The following is a 16,500-nucleotide window of genomic DNA, read 5'->3' as shown; positions in this document are numbered from 1 at the left end:
TTCCATCCACGCGTTTTGCACGTAAATACAAAGGGTGTTATCGCGTGGGCAAAATAAGAACATTTCGAAATTTGTTCTCGTAGAACAACATTTTATTGTCATTAAATTACAAATTCAGACTTTTTTTTCTTATGAAAAGTTTTTTTTATAATTTTTTTAATTTACATACTTTCTTTTTGCTTTCTTTTTTAATTTACCACTTTATTTTGAATAACCTAAATTTTTTGTATTTATTTTTCTGAGCATAATTTACACATAAATCCCACAATCATGATAGTCATAAAAATAAATAAAAATAAATATAATTACTTTTGTTTTGTGATACTCTGGAAAAAAATGCAAAAATTAAAAAAAATATTTGCTAGCTACGGTGACCTTATTTACATAAAATTATGTTTTTTGATCACCCGTTTTTCCCAATCCATGAAACCAATGAGACCAAACAATTCAAGATGAATCACGCAAGTTGCACGACAATTGACTATTGTCACCTGTTTACTATCTTGTATTGTTTCATCCAACCTGGAATAGTATTCCCGATAATAAAAACTCAACGACATCCAGTAAACAGTTTGTTTTGGGTGCTCCCCCTTCTCACTTCCAGTATCTTTCTGGTGACGGATTAATGATGCCCAAAAAAGGAAGTCTATTTGTCAACGTGTTTCTGGATGCACCCGATTCCAGGAACGACACTCCACTTGTGAGCTCTTCTTGGCTTACCAGTCAAAAGCCACAAAGCGGAGATGCCCTCACATTAGCCAACGTCCAATCAGGAAGTTGCAACTGGCACAAGTCAGCGGCCACCCGATTTGTAACGGCGCCCCGTCAACTCGTGAAGCAATAACTTCCTCTCTGTTTCTTTTGCTAGCCGCTACAGGTTTTACGTCACCACGTCCCGAGTGACTCCTCTTCCGATGAAAAGACATTTTTAGTCGTATTTCCACTGAAAAGGGTTTGTCATTTTTGACAGCTGTACCCGAAGGAGGTAACTATCTGTAAGTGTTGGTCAGAGTTGTTTGGGTGTGACACCAAGATTTAATTTCTCTATCAGAAGGGGAAGCGTTCCACTGGTGGGTGAGGAACACGTTCTCATGCATTTCTTCTTTGTTTTCAGCTGCAGCCCGGCCGGCCCCACCTTGTTAAAAAAGGAGGACGGGGCGCGAGGGAACGCTCTGGACGCTGGAGGAGATGGGAGCGGTAGATGGGAAGCCACTGCACTCAACTGGATTCAACCCAACTGGGCACACATGAGCGAGGGAGCAGGCAGATGTTTTCCATTGACTCGAAGGGAGTGGAGGCAGGCCCTCGGACATGCCAGGACACACAACATGGAAGGGTCATGACGACGGCTTCCTTTCCGCCCCTCGTTCTCAAACAACATGGGCTCTTTGTTAGCGCTCATGTAAATAAAGCAATATTTAAATCAAAATGTCACGAGTAAATAATTGTTTTTTTTCGTGTTGTGGGGAAATCAGTGCATTTGGAAATAAATTGACAGAATGAATACAAGTTATTAAATACAGATGGATGAAAAGAAGCTGGATGGCCGTGCTGGGGATTTAACTAGCGCCTATGCTAACCGTTGCGCCACAAGGCCTTGGAACTGTGGAAATGCCTTTATATGATATAAAAATAGAATTATTTCATCGCATTTAAAGTCAGTTCTAGATGGTACTGAGCACCAATTGTGGTATAAGAATGATAAATGATGCCACGCTCTGCAGGTCAAGAGGTCAATATTGATATGAGCACCTAGCTCGAGGATTGAACCCACCATCTTCAGAGTCCAATCCTCTACGAGCGAGCCACAGTATGACAGTGTGAGGTCATGGTTGATGGCTAGGAATCAAAACTTAAATCTTGAATCTTTTAAGTAAAAAAAAAACCTAGTTTGAAACCCTAACCCTAGTTTTAAACCCTACTTTGAAATCTTAACCCAAGCTTCAGGCATCACCAGAGAATGTGCCAGACTGGAAACTGGGAAAGGTCACGACCTCTTGCAGACGTTGTGCAGAAGCTTCTGCAAGAACATGGTCACATCGTGAGCACTAATTGACACGATGTTTTATGGCGGAATATTATTATGATCAATTCCTGATGTTCGTTTTGCTTTAGAAGTCTTGTGAATGACTTGAACTTGGGCCCACGAAGGAACAAAATATTATTACATAATTAGCCAGCATCCGGACAAATTCGCATTTTATCTTCATGTCTGTCTAGATTTAGTCTCTCTCTTGCTCGGATTTTGACACACACAGACACACAAAGTTGGTAAAAAAAATAAAAAGATTTGCAGGCAGGAGTAAAGCCGGCTGACATCAGACACCCCTTTGACATTTGACCTTTAATGTGTGGCGTCTCAAATTTTGAGGTGCCACCAAGTGGAGCTACAATTTTAGGTACCATCAGAGAAGGACAAAAAACACAACACAATGTATATTTTTTCAAATTTGTTATGCAACTGGACTTTATTGCGAGGAAGATTTGGAGTATAGTGACAAAAGAAATGGCGACGTGTTTTCACATTGCGCTTTTTCAAAATAAAAACCTTATCGACATCATTTTGATCATAATTCAATGACATTTTATATTTATATATGTATAAAAAAATCCACAGTTGAAATGTACACAAAAAATAACTATAAAACATTTGGACATGCAATAAATACATTCATCTCATGAAAAGCATATTGACTTTTTTTTTTTTTTGTCAAAAATAAAAGGCAGAAATACTGTTTTGGTTGTATTGCTTCAATGGATAGACAACAAAATGGCGACATTACAAATGTGTGTTTGTGTTTCCATGTGTGTCCCACATTTGAACTTTGTTCGGGCGCAAGACATCGGAGTCATCCTCATTAGCTCATAATCCAACCAGCCGCCCAATCCATCAATTTTGCACGTGATCTTTGATGCATGTGTTTTGTGAAGACCCCGAGGGTGTGTACGATCTCGGCACGCGTGTTCCCTCCGATCGCCCGTTTCTTAATGACTTTTCCAACGAGAAGCGACACTCCAAAGGCGGCAGGGCAACCTCGTTAAAGCTGATCTAATCTGGAGGCTGCAGGCTAGCCTTGTTTGCGTGTGTGTGTGTGTGTCTGTTTTTTATCACAATATGGGGACGCACGATGGCTAACGTGAATTACATTGTGGGGATGTCTTTCAGCAACAAAAGCCTGAAAACCGAATGAGTCTGTTAAGTTTTTGGCATTCGTCTATGTATGTGCACTGGTTTTACCAATTTGGAGGGACATTTTATGAGGACCAAAAATGAAGAAAACACAAAATATGAGTTTGTGATATTTTTAGTTATTCTCTATGGGGTTTAAAGTGTGTCTACACTTTCATAACTTGAATTCAAACATCATAATAATCATAATTTACCCAAAAATCAAGGAAAAGCTCCAATGATGTGACTGTTTTATATGTGTCAATCAAACATGATGATATGAGAATTTAGTAGGAAATGCTGCAAAAATGTTTGCCTTGTATTGTCTGCAGGTTAACCCTGCATTTTAAAATGAAAAGCAAAATATTGCCACAAAAATGCTACATTTTATGCTACAACAAAAAAAAGGCATTTTCAAGTACGACAAAAAAATTCTCTGCTAATTGCATCACATTTTTGTGCAAGATCCCACTAAATTCAGATACTAAGGCACTCACATCAGACAGTGAATAAAATGTCGGACTCAGTCAAATTCTAAATAATATTGCAATGTAGCGGAATGTAATATGCAAATCGCAATGGCTGAAATTTGAAATAAAATTTTTAAAAATTTATCTATTTCTATGGCAGCTTTGTTTGAATTATTGTTAATCGTAATCCAAATAATCGCATATTAAATCGCAATACTGAGGGGAAATAAATTCCAACTAGATTACTTTTCAAAATGATCCCGCCCAAATTACAAGCACAGCAAAAATTAGCACTTTTGCTACTCATCAAGCTGCAGCGGAGCTCGTGAGGGCGAGCTGACATGACAGCTGAGCCGTCTAACAATGACCTGCATCATTTCCTGAAGGTAAGCACACTTTCAAGTTCACCAAGACGCTATTCTTCCCCCCTTTCCCTTTCTTATGGTTTGCTTTCTGGCTTCACTTCTTTTTCCTCTTCATCTAGGGCGCATGACTTGGCTGCCGGAGGCCCCGGCGCAATTGTGCAATTTCATACATGTTTACTTTGCTGGCATCTTTCTGAAAGCCTATTCCACATTTCCTCTGCTTTTAATCTCCTCCTTGAGGCCCTTTTCTTGGCCCGGGGGGGCGGAGTGGGGAGGGGGGTCGGGGGTGTAACCGTCATACAGCGGAGGTCAACGCATGCGGCGGCAGAGTTCGTTTTGGAAATCGATCAGGGCTTAGCGAAAAAGAAAGTAGCCCTCGCTGTAAACATTTAGACAAGTGTCTTCTTCAGCATGAGAAACAGCTGGAAGTAAGTGGATCAGGGCGTGGGAGGGAGGGGGGACTTGTGTTCGGTGGAAGGTGAGGAAGATTTAGGGAGGGAGAGTCCGGGCAAGAGGGAAGGCAAAACGTGGGACTTTTAGGGGATGGACGTGTCATAAAAAGAGAAAAACGAGTTTTTATGAATGCATGAGGGAATCTGTTAAAGCTGTACAATTTGTGTATGAGTGTACTGGTCATTGGCACTATATGGGGACTCAAGTTCAAAGTAGGATTGCAGAATTTCATTTTGAGGGAAGTGGGGCGGCTAATTGGGGAGGGGTGGATGTGGGGGGGCACAGGTGAACAAAGAGTGCCAACGCTGCCGACATCAGCGGGAAAGCTGATTTCATGCACACTCATGCAGGAAGAAGTCCATTCTTAGCTTCAGGGAGGAAAATGGATGCTTTTCCTCTGTAATTTGGCACATCATAAAAAAAAAAAAAAATGAAAGCGGACAATGGTGGCTTTTGGCTCCTATGATTATCCACACTAAAAGGCAACGTTGCGCGTGAATCCATAAAACTGAAAAGACAGTCAGAGCGATTTCTTTTTTAAGTAACGTCGGGTTAGATGCGGCTAAAAAAATTGTTTTTTTTACGTTGGTAGGAAGATTTAAAAGTCTATCTATCTAGCTGCTGGAATTCATCCAGACTATCTTTTTAAAATATATATATTATTTCTATACTGACAGTGTTTGAAAAGTTATGGTTCTGGCAATGACATTTAAAAAGGAGAGAAATGCTGTAAGTAATCAAGCATGAGCAAATAAAAATCTAATAACCCACATCGCAAAGACTTTTATTTGGATTCGCCTAATGAATGGAATTTCATAAAAGCCTCTTTGTCACTTTCAAAAGAGCTTTATCTAAACTACGCTGGAGGGCGGCTAACGACAATTTTCTGTATCAAATAAATGCAGTTGTCAAAACAAATAAAGAAAATTAGACATGTCTGATTAGTCTTGTTTTTGTATTGGTCTATGGGGCAGAATTGGTTGAGCCCTACGAACTCTGCCTAGCAACAAGTGACAAAGGCAGTCTAAATATTGTTACAGTTGCAAAGTGAAAAATGATTTGTGTAGCCTCCGCGGTTTATTCCATTGCCTTTGGAAGAGAAATTGTTTCTTTTAAATAAGTATACTCCAGTTTTCTTGGTATATCGCCTACCTAAATGCTTGGTAACCCCATCACCCCCCTTCCCTCCCTATAACGATAAATCCACAACATCCTCGCCACAAAGCGCTTGAACGCTTTCCAGTGCGTGCGGCCGTATCACCATAACACTGTTCCCAAACGAGCAAAGCGAGGAAGGAAAAGCGAAGATACCGTCAACTTGTTTTGTGAATGGAGCGTTTTAGAAATCCGTGCAGGCTTGTCAAAGGCGGACAATAGCTGCGGCTCCACGGCGCGCGCGCGCGCTCGCCCCGGCTGGGTCTCTCTCTCTCTCTCTCTCTCTCTCTATCTGCCTCGACACATCCTGCGCCTCGGCCAAAAGTTCACTTCCTGCTCCTCGGCTCGTCTCCTTCGCACCCGCCTTGATTCCCAGGACGTGTATTAAGCCCCGCTTGGAAAAGCTCCGATGGCATAAACAGACAAGCGAACGCTTCCGGCCCGCTGACTCCCGACATCAGCACCTCGCGCGGGCACGCGCGCTCACGTTTGGTGACAGCAAAAGTTAGGAAAAGGAATTTCAGGAAAGTGATCAAAAAGAGGGAAAGGCTAATGGAACGGGAGCCATAATATAGTTGAATTGAAAAAAAATATTCAATTTGTATATTATTTTAATTACTGACTTTTATGATTTATGCAAAGCACAATGTGTCCATTGCAGTGATGGAGGTCAATGTGTGGGCCTGGGAGGATTCAAGAATTATCTAGATAATGCTAGATAAATAAAGTTGAATTGAGTGTTTTTCGTTAGTCATTTGGGAGCTCGGGAACAAGTTGTTTTCATAGTATAAACGCCTGAGCCAAAGCTGTTAGTTCTTAGATTTAAAAAAAAAGAAAAAAAGGGACCTCTATTTTTTTTTTCTTCTTCTGAGTACAAGCAGAGTAAGTTAATAAAAGTCGGATTTTTTTTTTTCTGGAGAATTGTTGTTGTTATTAAAACAGGAATTTGCTACGATTGATTACATGAATATAAAATGTTTACTTTTTAGTGTTAGAGTGAGTCAAATGTGTACTTTGTTATTTTTAAATCAAGTAAACATTTTAAACTATTGCTACTTGAGTACAGAGGGTGAGCACTTTGGCCACCTTTGACCCTGGGGGGACAAAGTTGGGGACCTATTGCAGTCTAAGTAAACATCTATAATTGAAGTCTTTTTTTTTCTGCCAGTGTGTGTACTGTATATAAGTGTGTGTGTGGGTTGGAGCTTCTCCTTGTAGAAAAAAAAAAAGTTTTATCTGACTCTTCCCCTCCCTGCTTAGATTTGAGGCGACAGAGGAAAGTGTGTGTTATTTTAATGGGGAGGAAGGGGGGCAATTTTCATTAAAACCAGTGAATGAGCCGGCTGAAAATTCCCACACTCTCATAACACAAATGCATATCAGAAAATAAAACCCCACCAACAAAAAAAGGGTCCACCAAACACACGCCGGCTTCCTATGTGGGTGTGTGTATACTGTGTAAGTGTGTGTGTGTTGCCTGAAACTCTAACACTGAGTCAAACGGGCTGTGAAAAGTCCCTGGAAGCTCCACTCTGAACCCAAACAACATCAACATGGCACGGCGTTCAGCCCCGAGTGCGGTTCTGATGTTCACAGACAGCCCGTGAAGACAGCCACCGACCGGGGCAGACCCGCAGACGCCTCTTTTTTTTTTTTTTTTTTTTTCCTCCTTTTTTTTGTTAAGACAACACAATGGAAAGTGTACGCCGCGTTGTAATAATCATAATAATAATAATAAAAAAGCAATATCAAATGTCATCGCTCCGCTGTAAAACTGAAATGGATAAACAGACAAGAACCACAAGTTTAAAAACAGTTTGTATGTGTGCATATGTTTGTGTGGTAGTGTGTGTATGTGTGTGTGTGTGTGTGGTCCTGAGGTAAGCACTAGTTTTCATGTGCTCTACTTTGGCTGGATAAGTAAAAGTGACAGGAAACAACAGGTTTGCTATTGGACATTTGGTACACCAACGAAGCCCCTTAAAGCAGGGGTGGGGAACACACAACATATGGATTATAAAAAAAATAATAATAAAAAAATTGAGCGAAATTGTTATAAAAAGCCCCAAAAATATTTAACCCACGAGCTTGATTTTTTTTTCTTTCATAAATTTGAGATAGTTCCCCACCGCTGCCTTAAATGACTGTTACATAAAAATAAAAACAGCCCAAAATGTAAGGCACATTGTTTTTTTTTTGCTTTTTTTTTTTTTTTGGTTAGTTTTTTTCAGTTAAAAGTCATTCGATCCATCACAGTGTGTTTATGGCTTGAAAGTCTTCACATTCACCCTCTGAGGTTGAAGTTGGCACTATAGTGGTCAGACCATCGGAATTAAGAACTAGTCAAAGTGTTTGGGGGGGGGGGGGAGGTAAAAGTTTCTTTCGTATAAAAGCATTTTGAATTTAACAAGCTTCAACTGCTCTTGTTTTCTGGCTGCCGCTCGCTCCCGATGGAGAAAAAAAAATTGCTTTTCATTGTGATATTAGCAAAGACAAGGGGGGGGCTGTATTTAAAGCTTCAGACGCTAATAAGTAGCACCGAGGGGATGGCAGCCATGAAATGGGACGTGGTGTGCACGAATTGTCCGGGAGCAAGCGAGATTTCACAGGGATTACTGGCGCACAACAGCTGGGCCGGACTACAACCGGGGCCTCGTGCTCGTATCGCTGACAGATTAGCAGCTTTGCTAAGTGTGTGTGAAATAGAGCGGGGAAGGGCCGGGGAGATAAGGCGCGTGTGCGTTAAACACTCACTTTGGCATGTCAACGGTAGCAGGGGGGGGTTGGGGGGTTCACTGACTTAATTAACCTCAATGGAGCGATTAGTCCTGGTCGCCAGTCAATCACAGGGCATGGCTAAAGACAGACAGGCTAGCGCTAACCAGGGGCGTAGCTAGAAGGTTTTCGGTGGGGTGGCCAGAGCACTCGTAACAAGTGAAAAGTCATTGTTGACCATCCGATACACAGTCAGACTTACCGTGACTTACTTTCTCACAATTAAAAAATAAAATTCTAAATTTGCTTTTAACTTTGGAATTGTTCCTGCTTGCATTGTGATTGGTTTAGTTTTACATTTTATTTTGTGCAAGCTGACTGCAAATAGCGTGATAAACAATGACTTTGCGGCCATGTTGGTTGATACCATCAGGTAGCTCCGCCCCTAATCCTAAAGCCATTCCCTAACCCAAACCACATTCACACCGTCACCGAGCGGGAATTCAACCCACGACATGCGAGTGTACCACGACGCCATCAGTGGTTCCAAATGAACACATAGTAGAAAATTCAAGAATGAAAAACTCCCATTGTTTTTAAAGTCCAGCTGGACACAAACCCTGAATCTTGTCCATTTGCTTCTCACAGGGTTTAAGCTTTTCTTTGGGTGTCGTCATTATACAAAAAAATAAATAAGCATTTTTTTAAAAAATTGATGCTTTGGCTCAATGGCTTTTTTTTTTTTTTGCATATACAAACATAAATACTGCTGTCAAGCAAGTGTCCCTTGGTCACAGAATTGATAGCCCAGCGCAACATGGGGTAGGAGGCTTCAAAGGTTAGATGCATAGAAAGGCACTTTGAGTCAGGTGCGGAGGGATTATTTACTTGAGGTGAACGGCGTCAGGATACTGCGTGTGGCATGTGGTGGGAAGCGGTTTTAGCTAGGCGAGTAGCGCTCAATGGTGCGGGCCTCGGAGAGGGCCTGCTGGGGAGGGGGCAGGGCCTGGCACAGGACGTCCATCTTGTCGTGGCCCAGAGCCCCCAGGTGCTCCGACGCCAGTTTGGAGAGCGGGTAGAGGTTCTCCATGGCCTTGGCGTCAGCCACCAACTGCTGCTGCGCCTGCAGGAGGAGCTCGTTGGCCTTCTCCTGCTTGAGCCCCAGATGCTCGGCGGTGTATTTGCTCAGGGGGTAGATGCCCTCGGCAAAGTCCAGCTTCAGCTTGCCCTCGGAGGTCAGGCCGCCGCCGCCCCCGCCGGTGTGCATCTTCATGTGGCTGATCAGGTTGCGTTGCTGGGCGAACTTGCCGCCGCACACTTGGCACTCGTACGGCTTCTCCCCGGAATGGATGCGCATGTGCTCGGTGAGGCGGTACTGGCGAGTGAAGCGCATGCCGCAGGAGTCGCAGGCGAAGGGTTTGAGGCCCAGGTGGCTGCGCATGTGGCGAGTCATGGTGCCGCGCTGCGTGAACTTCTTGCCGCAGATGCTGCACGGGTACGGCCGGGTGAGCCAGTGGGTCTTTTCGTGCTGCCGTAGAGTTGCCGGATCCTTGTAGGACTTATCGCAGGAGGAGCAGCGGTAAGGGCGGATCATTTCCCCGATGGTCCCCGAAGCCAAAGACTGGTTGGACTTTGTCTCCAGGGATAGGCCGCTTAGGACGCCGCCACCACCGCCTCCGCCGGTCAACCCGCCGTAGCCGTTGGTGCTGCTGCTGATGTTCTTGCCGATGTTGCCGTTTCCAAGCTCGCCGCCCGTGTTGCTGTAAAGCTCCTCCTCCGTGTGAGTCTCCACGTGGGCGTTGAGTTGCTCCGAGCTGGGGAAGCCCTTGTCGCAGGGGATGCACACGTACAGGTTGTCGCCGTAACTCTCTGGCTCGTACGGAACGTGGAACCTCCCCAAGGGTCCGGAAGGGGATGGGCGGCCCTCGCTGCTGCCCGTCTCCTCGGTGCCGGAGCCGCTCTTGTCGTCCGGACCCTCGCTCTCATCCTTGTGGTTGTTGTGCCGCCGCTCTCCGTTTTCACCGCCTTCCTCCTCGTCCTCGTCTTCGTCCTCGTCCTCGGCCGCGTAGGGAAGCGGCTCGTGTTTCACCCAGCGGTAGATGTTGCCCACTTCTCTTCCTGCCTCCATGACTTCGGTGAGGGTGTCCGGGCTCGGCGGGCACGGGTAGCGCTCGGTGCCCTGCGAGCCCGAACGATGGAGATGGGGAAGGTGGGGGCCGAGCGGTTGGTTGTGGGGGAATGGCGGCGGAGTGAGAGAACTCGTCTGATCCGACGTCTCCATTTTTTCAGAAGGAAAGGCCCTGCCGTTGGTTCCCTGCGTGGGACTGGCACGTCCGCTCGGTGTCCCGTCTCGCTCCTCGTCATTGTGGGTGCTGACCACATGGGATTGTGAGGGGGTGTGCTGAGACTGGGAATTAGGGCTCTTTTTGGAGAGGTCCAGACCGTAGTTTGGGGAGCAGTTCCTTTCCGGAAGCGCCGAACGTAGCCCAAGCTGAGCCGGCAGGACGGACTGCATGGACGGGAAGGGCTGGGGGCCCTGAGTAGAGGTCGGGGCGTACAGCTCGCCGGCGTGGACGGCGAGCCGATGGGGGATCAGCTCCTCCAGCAGCGGGGGTCGGGGCGTGTGGCTGTTCAGCATCCCCCCGGGAGGACACGACTGGATGACGGGAGTGGAGATCCTGTAGCGGCCTCCCCCGCCTAAGCCCATGCCGCCCATCTTTGCGTAAGGCAGGAAGGCGGGAGTGGTGCGAGGAGGGTACTTGCCATTTCTTTTCAGTTTCTTTTTGCACAGAGCGACTAAGTCAAGCAGCTGCAGGTAGCTTGCCGCAGCCAAAACAGCACCCAGGTTGGGCTCGTTGGGAGAGGCGGGGTCCCCCTCGCTGAGGCGACCCGTGTAGATGTAGTCCAGAATGACCCGGAAGACTCCAGGACTCACCATCTCGTGGTCCAGGTTGATAAGATTGTCGTGGACCACCAAGGACTTCAGGTAGAGGCTGCTGGCCGCCAGAATGTTTTTGTGCGCCCGGAAGAGAGCGTTCTGCACCACAATGATGACATCACACAGGAATCCTTTGGTGCGTTGGCTGTTGAGCTGCAGGAGGAGATCCCGAGCGTGACTTGGTACTTCCATGGCATCCAGCATCGTCTTCAGTCCGCCACCTACAGACAAACACATAGCAGTGAGATCTCATGTTGTGGATTCTTAGAATGACTACTCCGGTATAACTAGACCAGTGACCAGGACACGTGGTCAAACTAGCAACTATGACTATTTTTAATCTTCAATTAACTAGGCATGTGTGTTTTAGGAAGACGCCAGGAACCTTGATTCGAACAAAGAACACTAGTTAGTTAGTTGCTATTCGCTTTAATATAAAATTTTTCTCAAGTATTTTCTTAACAAAACAATTATTTATATTTCAATCAATTTGATTTATTATACATAACGGTTTTGGTTTTACAGGTTACATCAATTAATACTGTAATATAAAATAGCCAACCAAAAGTAATTTCAGACAATTTGTTTGGGATTTTTTTTTTTTTTTTCAGTTCTAAATCGTATAAAGCAAGACATGCTTTGCGGGGTTTGTATGAAATACTCCCATCAAACACTAGAGTGGCGAGAGTGAGCCTGGAGGCCCTCTCTTGGGTCCAACAGTAGACTAGGACAAATCTCCACATTTTCAGCCGTTGTCAGCGGAACGGCCACATGTCACAACACAACAGACGAAGCGAGTCACAAAGCGGCGTACATGTATGAAAGTAATTAATCTGCGGTCCTGCTAAATTCACTGGCGGAATTGTTTGACATATGTCAGCGGTCGTGTCGATTGTGCAGCAGAACAAGCAGGCTGCGGGGCGACTGTGTGGGAAAGGCATACCAGAGGGGAGGGGCGAGGGGTGGGGGGCTCGCTCAAAGTCAACGGGAAGCGAAAAAGGTGAGCCGCTGCATTTCTCATCATGAGAAAAAAAGTCCGTTCGTCACACGTTCACTTCCTCTGCAGCGGGAGAAACGTGAGAGAGAGAAGTCAAGAGGAAACAAAAGACGTATTTTAGAGTCTGCTTGTGGTTTTGAGCACAGATTTGAACAAACGGGCTGCGTCGTGCATGTTGTGACCTTGTGACCTTTTAAAAAAAATAAAACACTCAACGCAAAGTATACACTGTTCATTTGCGTTCGATGGTGCAAAGCTTCACACTTTTCGGGCCCCGGGGATCAAACGCATACACACAAACACTCAAATATCACCACTTCACTTCTAAAGTAAACTACATCACGAGTTAAACATGATGTCGAGGCATCTGAGGACATTTACAAAGTGACCCTGGCGGGGCGTTTTTGGGAACGCAAGCAAAGTCGACAATAAATAAATAGCGCGTCACATTTTTCCTCGGACGGGACAAAAAATGACGTTTGCACCTAAAAAGTTTGACAAAGCTGGGATTTTACGGCATGGTTTTGATTATGTTGATTGTTTAGCATGGTAAGAGGGGGAGGAGCGCATATAAAAAGTAATTTGCAGTCACAATAGACATAAAAGGCTAAGAAAATATTTTTGTGAAAGAGGAAAAAACTGCTTTAATTAAAAGTAATGATGTGGTTAAGAGGCAATAAATGTGGAAAAAAAAGAAAATGGAGAAGGCATTTGAATCAAGAAGTACATTTTTTAAAAAAATCATCTAAAATGCAGATTTAAAAATTGTTAAAAAAATTTAAAAAAATAAGAAAATACCAAATAGGACATGTTTAATTAAAAAGGATCCAATTCATCTGGAAAAAAATAAAATGTGAAAGAAACTAATTTGACATCACACTTGATCCTTTCCCAAGCTGTCATTTTGGAGCGTTTCCACTTCTGCTTTCCATTAAGGGGCCATCATATTTTAACATAAATTTTCAGCCGCGGTCTTGCATCAAACCCAACGTAGCCCTTTAGTGAACTCTCGCAGTCAAGTGACGACACTCGGCGGCCCAAGAAGGCCTTACTGCTTGTGCAAAAAAAAAAAAAAAAAAAATCTTTCAAAATGTTTAAGCATCCGGAACGTATCTGTCCCAGGAATATTTCTTTAAAAGGACACAAACGTGCTGAATGAAATGCACATGGAGCACAATTTACATAGTAAATGTTCCTTTGAAATGTGTCTGCTTAACTTTGCGTGCACTGTCAAAAAAAAAAAAAAAAGCTGGACTCGAATTTTCAAGTTATGTCGGGCAATTCAATTAAACATTTGAAGTTTTAAGCAAACAACTTGTTTACATCCTAACAGTGTTGCCATAAACATCAGCAATTTCATTTTTTTCCCCAATTGAAATGACTTTTATAGGCCCCAAAAAAAAGTTGTATTTTTTACAGCGTGAACACACACAAATTCATCTCCGTCACATAAACACACCTGACATCTGCTTCAACGCTATCGTCGTGCTTTAAAAAAAAAAAAAAAGTGTACTCTGCTTGTCTAACATGTTTGCAGAAGAACCCCCCCACTCACCACCCAAGTATCAAAAGGTGAAAAGGTCACGCTTCAGTCACATCAGCAAAGCCCGTCAACTAACTTCCTGTCTGATTGCATCGAAAAAAAGAAAAAAAAAAATCACACCATCATAGAAAGCGATGACAAAATAGTGATGGGAACCAAATTGGGCAACACGTATGTCACATTAGCATCAGATCGACCTCCCGATTCATGGCGGGCTACGTTCTCTTCACACATGAGACACGTAACACCCCCCCCCTCCCCTCCCCTCCTCACCCCCAACGTCTTCTCCGCACCCAAAAGAGTAACAGCAACTCTATACTGTACTAATGAGACATGTCAACAGTGCACAAAGACACACTGACAAATAAAATCCCTGGCTGTCAGCAGGGCAAGCCAGAAATTAAAAAGGAAAATAAATGAGGATCTAACGATTCTGAAAACACACACACACACTGATCACACACACACATGCACGCTGGTATATTGGTCAGAAACCTCAATAGAAAAGCCACATCGTGAAAAAAAAAAAAAAGGTCAAATGGAGTGACATATGTACGCCATTAAACTGTAAAATACATAAATAAAAGCCAAATGTTGTACATAGTTGTTTTTATTTCTACATTTATGTCTTGTTAATTGGTGGATTCATGTTCCACTTTGAAATATAAAAGTATGAAAAGATGGAAAAACCATCAGGAGGATTTCTGCAGCACTGTTAAGTGTTCACATACTTTGCTGTTTTTTCTGGTTTTTACATCGATTAGGGCGTCAAGGCTTTTCTCGGCTTTTCAAACAAAACGCACGGAGATGTGGGGAAAGGCGGTTCGGCACTAGGACTGGCATGTGATGACATGTTTTTCTGGTTTTACATTAGAAGATTATTGATTTAAAAATAAAAATCATTTGCACATTTTATGTACTTGTGTTAAAAAGTTTTTTGTAGCAAGAATGTTTGGTAAGGTGTCAATCTCGATGTTTTGGGCATTCCACAAAAAATTTGGAAAATATCGTTTTTTGAACAACTAGTTGATCACAGTTTTTGAAAATTTAAGAAAAACTAATCAATAAAAGTCATTTTCAGCTCTTTATGTATTTATAAGAGAAATATGAAAATATGGACAAATGTCATTTGATCAACTGCAACTTTCTGGCCCTCTATATACCTTTAAGGACAAGTTATTGATAAAGATCTTTTTTAATAATTGTCAACATTTACTTTTTGGAACAAGCATGAAAATGAAAGTCTTGACTTGCGCGGCGTATCAGTGACAGGAACACCCCACTTGACGATTTTTGGATCTTACAGTTCCTGAATTCATTAAGGGTTGTCATCTGATACTTTACTTTTTTTTTTGTTTCCTATATCAAAGTGTTGATAATCGTCAATGATCATTTTGGACATACACTTCAAAATAAAAAGATGAAAATATAGTAAAAGTTGTATGAACTGGAAGCTTTTAAGGCCATTTTAATCATATTTTTAATCGTAGAAATGTCAATTTTTTTGTGACAGTTGTGTACTTTTTTTTTAAAAGCAAAAACCGTGAAAATGTGGCGAGTTTTGTACGAGTAGCTTTTAAAACATCGTGATTTTAGACTTATCTTAATAAAAATAAAATAAGCAACTGAAAAATGTGACTTACAACCTGCATTACTTACTATATTATACAAAAACAAAAACGTGAAATGTAAAAAAAAAAGTTTAATCGTGCACTTTTATAACTCCGTGTCTTTTTCCTTGCTATATTTAATGATTACCATCAACAACGATCGTATCAAGCGTACTTTTAAAAGCAAAAATACGCTAACAGTTACGATTTTCTGCTTGGTATTTTCGCAAAACCATGAAAAAAAAAAAAAGAGGCAACCGCAAATCTGCATCGAAGCAGGTTGAAACAGGTGAAAGCAAAACGTAGAAAAATCCAGGAAAAAAACAAACTATTAAAACACAACGTGTTTTGTTTTTTTAAATACTCTTTCAAAAATGTTAAATTGCAAGTGTTTGTGGCTTACCTGCATGCCCGATGTCTGCTGCCATCCCATCCGAGTCTGCCTCAATGATCATGTCAGCAGGCTGCTGCAGTCATATCTGACGTCCCGAGTGCCAGCCTCCACTCAGCCATGCCAGCGTGCTTTTCACCAGCTCTTTTTTATCATTATTAATTGATACGAAAGCTCTCGTCGGCGGGATCACGTCCGTCCTCCCACCCACTTTCTCTCTCTCTTTTCTGCCCCTCCTCTTCTTTTCTCATCCCCTCCTATCCAAACCAAAAAAGCATCAGTTTCCTCCCTGTTTTTTTTTTTTTTTTTTTTCTCTCTCTCCCCTCTACTAATTTCCTCAGCTATTTTGGAGCAGCAATAACGCGCACACTGAGCGGCGGTGGTGGTGGTGATGATAATGGAGCCTCTGTGAGCGCGCCTCCAGTGTGATGTCAGTCTATAATAAAAAGCAAGAAGGTAACTCGGAGGGCAGGAACTTCGACTGACCCCAACTTGAACTTCTCCACGCACATCGTCTTAAAGGGACAGGCAACTATACTTTGGGGGGGGGGGGGGGGGGGCGTAGTTCCTTTACTTCGCGGAAGATAGGGACCAGCCGGCCCGCGAATAGTGAAACTTTACTATAATTGGATACCCTTCATATTTGATTTTTTTTTTTTTATATGCTTGCCCCAAATGATATAAAGCTCCAATA

General features: G+C 43.1%; 1 protein-coding gene and 1 long non-coding RNA gene across 2 annotated transcripts; one reads left to right on the top strand and one right to left on the bottom strand.

Moving 5' to 3' along the window:
• Positions 1-399: 399 nt before the first annotated feature.
• LOC125972040 (uncharacterized) lies at positions 400-1,429 on the top strand. Its single transcript, XR_007482676.1, has 2 exons — positions 400-995; positions 1,115-1,429. It is a non-coding gene; the product is annotated as an uncharacterized lncRNA (long non-coding RNA).
• Positions 1,430-2,437: 1,008 nt separating this feature from the next.
• hic1 (hypermethylated in cancer 1) lies at positions 2,438-16,229 on the bottom strand. Its single transcript, XM_049725278.2, has 2 exons — positions 15,819-16,229; positions 2,438-11,486 (listed from the first exon to the last, which is right to left on the bottom strand). Exons 1-2 carry the CDS (start codon positions 15,868-15,870, stop codon positions 9,268-9,270), a joined length of 2,271 nt encoding a protein of 756 aa, XP_049581235.1. The 5' UTR covers positions 15,871-16,229; the 3' UTR covers positions 2,438-9,267.
• Between the last annotated feature and the right edge of the window lie 271 nt (positions 16,230-16,500).

The sequence above is a fragment of the Syngnathus scovelli genome, chromosome 7 (genome assembly GCF_024217435.2).
Source record: "Syngnathus scovelli strain Florida chromosome 7, RoL_Ssco_1.2, whole genome shotgun sequence".
Lineage (NCBI taxonomy): Eukaryota > Metazoa > Chordata > Actinopteri > Syngnathiformes > Syngnathidae > Syngnathus > Syngnathus scovelli.
Note: the sequence above shows the minus strand (reverse complement) of the source record. Positions and strands in the feature narration are given on the sequence as shown.